This window comes from Filicampus tigris, chromosome 8 (assembly GCF_054856515.1).
Source record: "Filicampus tigris isolate MCC_2025a chromosome 8, RoL_Ftig_1.0, whole genome shotgun sequence".
Classification (NCBI taxonomy): Eukaryota; Metazoa; Chordata; class Actinopteri; order Syngnathiformes; family Syngnathidae; genus Filicampus; species Filicampus tigris.
Genome location: NC_141224.1, coordinates 9,980,417 through 9,990,691, shown reverse-complemented (window position 1 = coordinate 9,990,691; position 10,275 = coordinate 9,980,417). Strand labels below are relative to the sequence as shown.

At 38.0% G+C, this 10,275-nt stretch overlaps 3 protein-coding genes across 9 annotated transcripts; all 3 read left to right on the top strand.

Annotated features, from left to right (window-relative positions):
* The first annotated feature begins 5 nt into the window (after nucleotides 1-5).
* LOC147143490 (transmembrane protein 107-like) lies at nucleotides 6-2,321 on the top strand. 3 transcript variants are annotated; one of them, XM_086038147.1, is made up of 7 exons: nucleotides 6-162; nucleotides 406-509; nucleotides 682-749; nucleotides 827-927; nucleotides 1,373-1,469; nucleotides 1,540-1,636; nucleotides 1,764-2,321. In XM_086038147.1, the coding sequence occupies exons 2-6, from the start codon at nucleotides 423-425 to the stop codon at nucleotides 1,589-1,591; spliced, it is 405 nt and encodes a 134-aa protein (XP_085894273.1). In that variant the 5' UTR covers nucleotides 6-162; nucleotides 406-422; the 3' UTR covers nucleotides 1,592-1,636; nucleotides 1,764-2,321. The 3 variants fall into 3 exon arrangements, with proteins under 3 accessions (XP_085894273.1, XP_085894272.1, XP_085894271.1); XM_086038146.1 differs by lacking the exon at nucleotides 1,373-1,469; XM_086038145.1 differs by lacking the exon at nucleotides 1,540-1,636.
* A 574-nt stretch (nucleotides 2,322-2,895) lies between these two features.
* On the top strand, nucleotides 2,896-5,327 carry krtcap2 (keratinocyte associated protein 2). The gene is made up of 5 exons (XM_086037378.1): nucleotides 2,896-3,063; nucleotides 3,946-4,100; nucleotides 4,202-4,265; nucleotides 4,926-4,992; nucleotides 5,076-5,327. Exons 1-5 carry the CDS (start codon nucleotides 3,060-3,062, stop codon nucleotides 5,194-5,196), a joined length of 411 nt encoding a protein of 136 aa, XP_085893504.1. The 5' UTR covers nucleotides 2,896-3,059; the 3' UTR covers nucleotides 5,197-5,327.
* A 504-nt stretch (nucleotides 5,328-5,831) lies between these two features.
* LOC147143488 (protein S100-A1-like) lies at nucleotides 5,832-9,960 on the top strand. Of its 5 annotated transcripts, none has more exons than XM_086037386.1 (3): nucleotides 5,832-5,896; nucleotides 7,368-7,526; nucleotides 9,416-9,960. In XM_086037386.1, exons 2-3 carry the CDS (start codon nucleotides 7,389-7,391, stop codon nucleotides 9,572-9,574), a joined length of 297 nt encoding a protein of 98 aa, XP_085893512.1. In that variant the 5' UTR covers nucleotides 5,832-5,896; nucleotides 7,368-7,388; the 3' UTR covers nucleotides 9,575-9,960. The 5 variants fall into 5 exon arrangements, with proteins under 5 accessions (XP_085893512.1, XP_085893508.1, XP_085893510.1 ...); XM_086037382.1 differs by lacking the exon at nucleotides 5,832-5,896 and adding an exon at nucleotides 6,184-6,349; XM_086037384.1 differs by lacking the exon at nucleotides 5,832-5,896 and adding an exon at nucleotides 6,407-6,688.
* The last annotated feature ends 315 nt before the right edge of the window (nucleotides 9,961-10,275 follow it).

Genomic DNA, 10,275 nt, shown 5'->3' with positions numbered 1-10,275 from the left:
CTCTTTTTTGCCGGTTGGCAATAAAGAATGCACCAATTCCACAGTTGCTGTAGCAACCGATGCTACTTCCGGTATAGCCGAGCGATTTGAACACGTTAATGCGACAGATGGACAAAACTAACTTGTTATGTGTTTTTCTAGTTTGCTGTGCTGTTTGACAAGGTAAATTTAACTATAGATCATTGAAAAGGTGCTGCATGTAGTGTTATTTTGTTGCCAAACAATCGCTAAATGATACCGACTAATCCACATAACTGTTTTGTTATATAGTGAGTGTGCTGTGAATGCCGCGTCGCGCCTTGTATTATAATGGAATGTTTCGACGACAAATATCTTGAAGCTCTCCCCCCCATATTGTAGCGAAATATTAAAACACCAATTGTTGTTGATTTGATGTAAAAACAGGTAACTACAAAGTTAAGATGTCGGCCATTAGTAGCCTTGTACCTGCACGGTTCCTGACTATCATCGCCCACCTTGTTATTGTCATCACCATTTTTTGGACGAGGGTGAGTTCATTAACACTCATTGTTCTTTTGTAAAGAAATGTATATATTTTTTTATTTTTTTCAATCAGAAAAATCCCTAGTTTTAAGTATGCAGCGGCAGCATGGTAGAATTTTGAGTTGGCAATATTCAAGCTTTTATGTTGGCTGACACCAAATCTTGTTGGTTTCACAGGAATATAACGTGAAGGCCTGCTTGCCTTTGGAGTACACACAAGAGCAATACGACAATGAGGATTTAAAGTAAGTTCAAATAGAATGCATGCACACTGATATGCTTACATTATGAACTAATATTTTATTGTGTGCGTGTGTTACAGGTTGGTGGTGGCTCTGTCAGTCACACTTGTATTATTTGCCATCGAGCTCGCTGGCTTCTTCTCTGGTGTGTCCATGTTTAACGGCAGCCAAGGGCTTTTGTGTATCCTTCACTTAGTCTTGAGATGTTCATATATTCTGTGTATGAACACAATATATATGACGCACATACATGGAGAAAAAGTGAGCACACCTCTGTTAAGATAGTTGAACCTCCAAAGTCTAATGCCCTCAAAGTAGAACAATCCCAAGTTAAAGCATCATATCATCAGCCAGCGTCAACAATGTTGTGAGACTGCTCACATTTTACCAAACAGATGGTCAGAAGCCAGCACGTGTTGCACGACTTCAGATTTTAACAGGGGTGTATTATCTTACTATAGCTGCTGTTCGTCACTGTAGCAAGATTATTTACGGAGGAAATACGTGTTAGTCTTAAAAGATAAGAGAAATAAAATCACAATCACGCATCAGTTTAGGATATGTATGGACAGTGTGCAGTGCTAACTGTCATCAGTTGTACATCAATTCCATGACTCCTGCACTAGCCACGGGAGCCCATGCCAGTGGCTCAGTAGCTCTGGTTTTCTTTCTATTTGAGCAGTGGGATTGCGCCATCTACTGGTGGATTCTTGCCTTTTGCAGGTTAGTTTTCCGTAGTTTTCCAAAAAGTGTTTTTTCTTAGTTTTTTTTCCCTGACATACTCATTACCTAGCACTGACGGTCCACTGCAGCGCATCCGTTTCCTTGTCTTATTTTGTGTTTGAGAAGTGGGAGTGCTGGACATATTGGATTATTTTTGTCCCTTGCAGGTTGGTGCACATGTGTTGATTTATGCAGACTAATATGTATGGGTCTTCAGGGGATAGAATAGATTGAGACTGTAAATTAGAAAATCATATGTATACAATCCATGTTAATCTCTATATTTTCTTCTAGTGTGCTTCCTGCATTCATGGAGATTCTTCTGTTTATCGCTGTCTTTGGACTGGCGAAGAAGCCATTATGATGTACACGTGGATGAAGATGATGCCGAAAAAGCATGTGTTGTATTCGGAGTATCATGATCACGTGGAAGCTGAGTGGTTAGCAAGTCTACATTGCAGTGGAGAGGTTCTGGGTTAGAATCTCATCTCGGACCGCTCTGTGTGGAGCAAGCACAGGGATATGTCTTTCCTCATGCTAGTGTTGGTTTTCTTTGGATACTCTGGATTGCTCCCACATTCCAAAAACATCCACTATAGGTTCATCGGGGACTACATTGTCCTTAGTTGTGTTAGTGTGAACGATGGCTTGTACACATGTGCCCTGTGATTGGCTGGGACAGTTTCCAGTTCACTTGCAATGCTAATGAGGATGAGCACTATTGAAAATGGATGGATGGATGTTGATGTAGTTTTTTAAATTGTGTGATTGAAATCTGTTACTACAGCCATGAAAGTTTTATGGAAATATAAAATAATAAAATATATAAAATAAAATTGAAAAAAAACATCATTTGACTACTTTGTTTTTTTTAGTATTTGTTGCCTTGCATATCTTACTAGCTATATTATTTTTATTATTTCCTATTTTTTTTTTTTTACATGTCATCATATTTATGTTTATTTATTATTGTTGTTAATGTATTACATTTGCTTTTTTAATAGCATTTTACTATTTTGTTTTTATCTTTTTACATAGATACGCATTATTACTTTTTACACCAGGTTAACGTATTTTGAAAAATGTTTATTTTACTTAATTTTTGTACCTTATGTTATTTTGCAGGTGATTTTGTTTTGTTTTTATTACGAACAGCTTTATAGATGTTTACATATTTATACTATTTTTATATTGATTTTTAGTTTTTTTAAGATGTATTTTGTAGCTATTACTAGATTATTTAACTTGTTTATATATTGTATACTATAATAGTACAGTAATTTAGATCATTATTTCCGTTTTTTAGTTCATTATGATAATTTAAGTATTTGAATGCGTTATTATTATTATTAATATATTTCTTCATAGATTAATTATAATTAGCGCACTATTTACATTTTCTTTTTAAATTGCTGTCCAATTTGTATTACTCGACAGACGCTCAGCAGCCTTGTAATGCAATTCCGGGTGAAGGTTCCTTCGGTTCCTAGGTCCTAACTCTTCCCCATTTGGCTAGTTCGGCGAAGTTGAATTGGACCTTTAAAACGGTAAAACTAAATAACCACCACTACGAGAAATTAACTTGGAGCCATGGGTATGTATTACACGCTTGATAACATTTTATTTGTGTTGCCCGTAATGTGTATACAGACGTTCTGCCCCATTGCTCCGCTCAAGTAGCTAGCTTGTCCATCTAACTAGTTAGCTAACTAGCACCGATTCATAACAATATTAGTAAGAAGTGTTTGATCGATTATGGTAATAGGGTTTATTCTCAATGCAAACGTTGTATTTACATCACCACTGGCTACGCTTACGTGCGTTGACTTGACGTTAGCATTAGCTTAGCATTTGCAAGGCTTCCGCTTGAACACTGACGTGTCATTCGGGAAGGCGTTAAGTTGAATTTCACAATTTGAACAGTTTTAAAACATGCAATGGCGACCGGCCATTATTGTATTAAATAATATGTCATTCCGAAAGTGTGAAAAGTAGGTCACTATGGAAATTTGAAGTAAAAAGCCAACAGCACTAAACATTTTATTTATAGTTTTTCTGGGGAAGGTTTTGCATAGTTGTTCCTCCTGTCGATTTTATGTTTTTTTGTTTTTTTGTTTTTTTTTTAAATCTCATCAGCGGTGTTAAATGGCCCAGAGCTGTTGTCCAGAAGATTAATCGCATGTTTAGATGTTTGTTTTACTGTAGATATGCACTTAAATAAAAGATATGACAATATTGCAAATGTTCTCAAGTTTGAGAACAACGGTGGGCTAAGACGTCTGTTCGAAATAAGAAACATTCACTGTAAGTTGCATTGAATGTTTATGAACGTCATATGCTTAATAATTAGCTAATGTATTCACAGCATTATACATGTAAGGTAAAGACCTGAATATCAGTCATTATGTCGCCGATGTAGTGACTGGAGCAAGCTAGCGGACTAAATTGTTTGTTTTCGCCGTTTTCGTCCTGGCAGCAGTGAACACGGGCACGTCTCTGGTGCTGTCCAGCCTGCTGTCGGTGTTGGTGTTTGCCGGCATGCAGATGTTCAGTAAGCAGCTGGCATCCACTGAGTGGCTCACCATCCTGGGGGGCTTCCTGGGCTCCATCCTCTTCATCTGCTCCCTCACTGTATCCTCTTTGTCCACGGGCCTGATCACTTGACTTTGTTTTTTTGCAATTATGTAACATTCTGTATTACAAATGCTTAGCCTTTACTCAAGTTTCTCCAGGCATTTAGTAATCTGGAAAATCTGTTTTTTGGGAAAGGGTTCCAAGCCAAGATCTTTCCAGAAAGTAAGTTCATGCAAGATGAAGATATACCAATTATTATTATGTTTTTTCATCATAGATTCAATGGCAACAGTCTGCATTCACCTCACTTCTGTCCAAATATCTGAAACTAAAAAGAAAAAGGGAAGTGTATCGGGAGTTTTGGGACACCCTGTATATAGTGTAGAATAATATATATTCGATTTAGGGAGTTAGTCACTGTAAACTGCAGGATGCATATAGACAAAAACAAAAAAAACACTGACATTCGCACGCAGGCGCATTTAGAGTCTTTAGTGAGATAACAAGTACAGTATGCATGGAATGTGGGTGAAAGCATCACAAGCAAACTCAGATCTGAACCAGGACATCTCCGCTGTGAGGCAGACATACTTACCACCAAACTGAAGTGCTGCCACTAATCTGAAACATGTTTTTGGAACGTGGGAGGAAGCCAGAGTTTTTGGAGTATACAGTCCCCTTCAAAAGTATTGGAACGGCAAGGTCAGACATTTGGAATTCAGATTTTTAAAAAAAAGATGAAATTGAGCCAAAAGTTCAGGATTGTAGCTTTTACTTCATAACCACTCTTGAACTAACTCAGTAAAGGCATAATGTCGCTCTCTTGTATTGGATAACGTGAACGTATTGTACTCTGCTTGAACAACATTGTTCGACTTTCAGTTCTGCTGTGCCTGTGCCTGTCGCTGTTTGCATCCGGTCTGGTTCATCGCGTATGTGTCACCACATGGTCAGTCACCTCCTCTTCATTTTACTGGCCTCCACATGTACTTCTTTTTTTTCCCTAAATCTGTCAACATTCTCTCCTCACAGCCTGATCTTCTCCCTCTTCGCCCTGTATTACATCAACAAAATATCTGCCGCCCTCTACCAGGCGGCTGCGCCCACAGCGGTACCTACCAAAATGGCCACCAAGGGCAAGAGGAAGAACTGATGAATGAAAACAGATGTCCCGCTTTTGACCGAAACTTTCATTGTCCGGATCCGCTTTCCATTAAAGAGATTACTGCACCTCATTTTCGTACAACAAATCATTTTGTAATTAAATTCAAGAAAACCATTGAATGTGTTTTGTTTCATTCAGACTGGTATATTAACATGTTTTTCTTAACAAGGGGAAATACACTAGATAGAAAAAAGAGTATTGATCAATGAATTAGAACCATTGATTAATTTTCAATTTAGCAAGATAATTTTGGACATTGGTATGCATCCAACTTGGTGGGAACAATTTAGCGAAGGCCCTTTACTGCTCCTCGGGTATGTAAAGGGATGCTTGGAAAGGTTTGGTCTACTCTAAATATTCCTATCAAATGCCTCAAAGATAAATTAGAACAGAAAGTTTGTGATAAGCCAGGTCTGATATCACCTCACAAATCATTGCTGTCCAATGAAATGCATAGATATCCCAACTTTTGGAGGTTCCTTTTTTTTTTTATCATTGGATGACAAAAATGAAGCACCAGGATGAGCGATGTTAAAGATGACACACCCACACACAGTGCTAAAATAAATCAATAGTAAATTCCACCAGCCGTGCAGTTTGCTCCCTCCCACCGTGGAGCTGACATCACATCTGGCTATTGCTGATTAGCTGGTGGAACTTTCCAGAGCTGACATTTTTGCTCCCTCTGGTATTATTTTGAAAATGAAGACTATTATTTTTAACTTCATGTTGATGTAATGTAACGTATTTGAATACGTTTGTCTATGTTCAACATTTTGGTTGTTAACCTCAACTTGTGACCCATAAAAGTTTTGACACACCCTCTCATTTAACAGCCCGAGAAAGTCTATGGAAACTTGCCACTGTGTAAACGTCTCATGCTGTACATATGCAAAGATGGATCAGCGGGTGTGGTTTTGATAGTTGAAAAAAAAAATCTTGAGAGTTGTGTCCAAATGGGTGTGTAGAAGCATGAGCACAGTATTTGCTTTAACTCCCTCCCACCTCTTCTTTCTTCATCTCCCTCCCATCTCCTTCTCCCGGGCGTTGCCCGGCTGACTATATATACTCGAATAAACTCTTACTGAACTCCTGCTTTTCTCTCAAACCCATCTTGCGCACTCAGCCTCCTCGTAGTCTGGTAAGTCCCCGCTTCTTCATTTGACGCTTTTTGGGAATGTTGGGCTCATTTTACGCAAGCATAGTGCATACCACAAAGGATAGCTATAGAAGGAAACTCGGGAAACAAACACTCGGAGATGCTTAAAACGTCAATTAAATGAACTCGAGTGAATTGTTTGGCTGGGGGGTTTTTTTTACGTTTATTCCCAGTTTTACGCAAAATGTTGCATGTTCGACACTGCATTGTCCAATGGGTGTGTTTGCCATGCGTCATTGGGTAGGCTGCGGTTTGTGCGCACTGCACTTCTCCAAGTGACAAGGAGCTGCTGGCCTTCTGCTTCCTGTCCTTTTGTGAAAAGTGATTCCATTATTTCTTTGTCTTTTTTTACGACTGTTTTTTTTCTTGCTGAAATCCAGCAGGGATACGGCGGATGTGGAGCAAAGGGCAGCAACCGTGAGATAAGGATGTCCGTTTGTTTCGGAACATTTGGTCTATTTGTAAAAGAATTTGCTCCGAGTGCCAATGAAAGCAACACTCGTATCCTCCCTTAGTGTTACCCTGTTTGGTTTGGCAGCGGATCATATAGCTGTTTGTCCAATAGTCACCTTTTTCAAATGTAATGTATATAGATCTTCCTATGTGATGTATTTCTTTTCTTATTTCTTTCTTCTTTTGTTTTTTCTTCTGTTGCTGTAACTTGTTGGCCACCTCTGTTAAAATCGGCTACTACGGATGCAGGCACCTTTGCTAAAATCGGCTGCATCCTTAATTAGATAATCCAACACTACCTGTGAAAGGAAACTATTAATAAATATAATCTACTCAGCATTTGGTTCAGTTTTTCGTGTTAGTGAGCATTTAATAGTACGTATATAATTTTAAAAATAACTACTTCATATTAATGTGTCCAATGTGACACTTTATGACAATCATGACTTAAATTCAGTATGTCATAAACCTATTGCCAATATTATCGTATCGTGAGCTACTCTGCCATTACCACCCCTCACAAACCCTGCGCTTTCTCCATGTACAGAACTCACCTGTTTCCGCAGCCATGACTGACTTGGAGAAATGCATGGAGAACCTCATTGTCATTTTCCATCGCTACGCCAAAGACGACGGCGATGGGAGGACGCTAAGCAAAAAAGAACTGAAAAAACTACTGGAGACAGAGTTACCAACCTTCCTCAAGGTGAGAAAATGCTCCCTAAATGTAATGGAGCAAGTTACTTCCAAAATGGATCATACTACATAATACATGGATATTTCTAGTTACTGTAATTTGAAAGTAATTGTTTATTGCAGTATTACTGTCTCTGTTTTGCAACGCATTATACTACTTCTGTGTTACTTACACCAAAACTGCAGAGCTAAGGTTTGGGGATTGTGGTAGACTATAGTGTGTATGGTTGTTTGCTGGTTTGTGCCCTGCAATTGACTGTTGACAAGTTTGGGTTGTACAACGCCTCTGGCTGCTGGAACAGACTCCAGCTCAGAGAACCCTTATGAGGACAAGTTATAGAAAATGGATGGAGGGATGGAGAATGATGGCTTTTAATAAGACAGAAATGGTCAAACAACATATAATAAATAAAAATAACCATAACCTCTAAATATTTTTAAATCTTTTTTTTTCCTTTTATATATATTTTAGAAACCCACTTTTATATTCAAATATTTTTAAAAGTTTTCTGCTCATATGCTTAAATGTTATCAACGTACATTCTAGTAATTTTGTTAGCTACTTTTGTTTTCTCTGATTTGCTTTTGAATGTTCTTAACTGTTGTGTTTGTAAATGCTTGGCGGTGTTGTGTCTTTGCTTGTGTGAAGCACATTGAGTTGCCTTGTGTATGATAGGTGCTATATAAATCAAACTCCTTGCCTTGCCTTAACAGGCCTAATTCCTATTAAACCAGTATCCCTTTTCCACAATATCGAAAATGAAGTATTTGATTTTATGAGCTTCATGGAATGTGATGAAACGTGACCCTCTAAAACAATCTATAGATTCATTATCTTTTCCTAAACAGAACAAAAACATAAAAAGCAATAAAATATACATTTATTTGCATCATGACCAATCATCGGTACCGCAATAATGATTGTTGTCTTTTTTGTCCAATAATGCAGCAGCATCGTGTGAAAAGCCACCCTTTGACAGTGTACTCCATGAAAGAAGGTTGGACTTAATTAGAATTCTAAATGACAACAAGAGGAGTAATAAATACCAACTAAGTGAAAGGAGTCACAGATCATTTTAAAATGCCTCAAATGAGCTTTTATAGGTCACAAAAATGTGGACCCTTTTGGACAAAAAACAACATCTGTTCACTAAAAGTTTAGTAGTAATGGCTTACATGCCTTGCAACAAAAGCTGATATACTGTATTTGTGACGTGCCATTAAAAATCTCAGTGGTAGAGTCATCATTTCCCAATCCAGAGGTTGTGGGTTCAATTCCTGGCTGTTGCGACCATGTCGAAGTGTCCTTGAGCAAGATACTGAAGTCCCAGTTGCTCCTGATGTTGCGCCATCAGTAGGTAGATGTGATGTCAGTGTGAAGTGTTTTGAGTGCCTTAATAGGTGGAAAAGCGCTATACAAGTGGCAGAAAAAAATACAGTAGTTCTTAAGTCCACTTATATAAGTAGAAAGCTAAGATGCTAACAGTTGGTTTGCTAACAAATGACAACCTGAGTACAATAAGCAGCAAAGCAGATCGATGCACATGATAATTGATAAAATGCTAACCTGCTAACTGTTGTTATGTTAACATAAAATATACTAATGGTAGATTGTCTCAACTTAATAACACTAGCAAAAAAGTTTACTGTTTGATTGATAAGAATCTTAAAATGTTCCTTTCCCTGTACAGTTAGTTGAAGGTTTAATTAATATCTGTGGAAGATACATTGTATTTCCATTATTTTCTATAGTAAAAATAGTTCCCAAATCAAAATACAAAAAGTCAACCAGCACTCTGGATCAGATTGTGGTTCACAGTCATCTGACCTATTACTCGAGCCAAGCATCATGACTGTGTCTTCCCCCCCCCCCACACACACACTTTTTTTTTTTTGCAGACTCAAAAGAACCCCAAAACGGTGGATTGCATCTTGCAGGACCTGGACCACAATAAAGATGACAAGTTAGACTTTGAAGAGTTTCTCCCCCTGGTTGCGGGCCTCTCCTTGGCCTGTGAGAAGTGCTACGTGCTTCACCAAAAGAAGGGCAAACAATAAAGCAAAACATACACGTTTGTTCTAAGAGTCTGCAGTGTTTGTTCCATTAGTATAAAAAAAAAACAACCTTTGACTGAATATCACCTTGTCTGTCTGATTGCACACACAATGAAAGGCTGTTTTTGTATTTTTTTTCTGCATGATTTGAACACTTTGGTGGATGTCACCCTGTTCTCACCACCTCTGAAAAACTGTAATTGATAACCATACAGTTGACAAATAGCAGGTGGCCCAAGAATTATTTGACACTTCAATCTGATTTTACTCAGAATGTTTTCTTCTAACCCCTGTGTACTAAACCACAAAGCTAACAAATACAGTAACTAATTGTACATGTATTTGAGTCATGGTGAAATGTTCACGGCTGAAATAAAGTGTTAACCAGCTAGCAGAATTGCTTTCTTTTTTTCTAAGCTAAAGTTTGGCTGGCCAATTGTTACTATGCAGAGTTTGACGGGGTCCAAAAAATGTGTCCATTCAAATCAGATAAAAAAAAAAAAAAAAACACCAACAAACTAAAGCTGTAAGCAGCATGAGCCGACCCTCATTTCTTATTTTTGCGAGCATATCATGAAAAGAAAAAAAGTTTAATGATTTAAGGGTTTTAAATTTATTTGATTCAACCTTTGCGGATTACATACAGTATTCTAAAACAGCGTCATCTACTGGATATGGTGGGGAACTTTCCTGGCTTGCCCCTT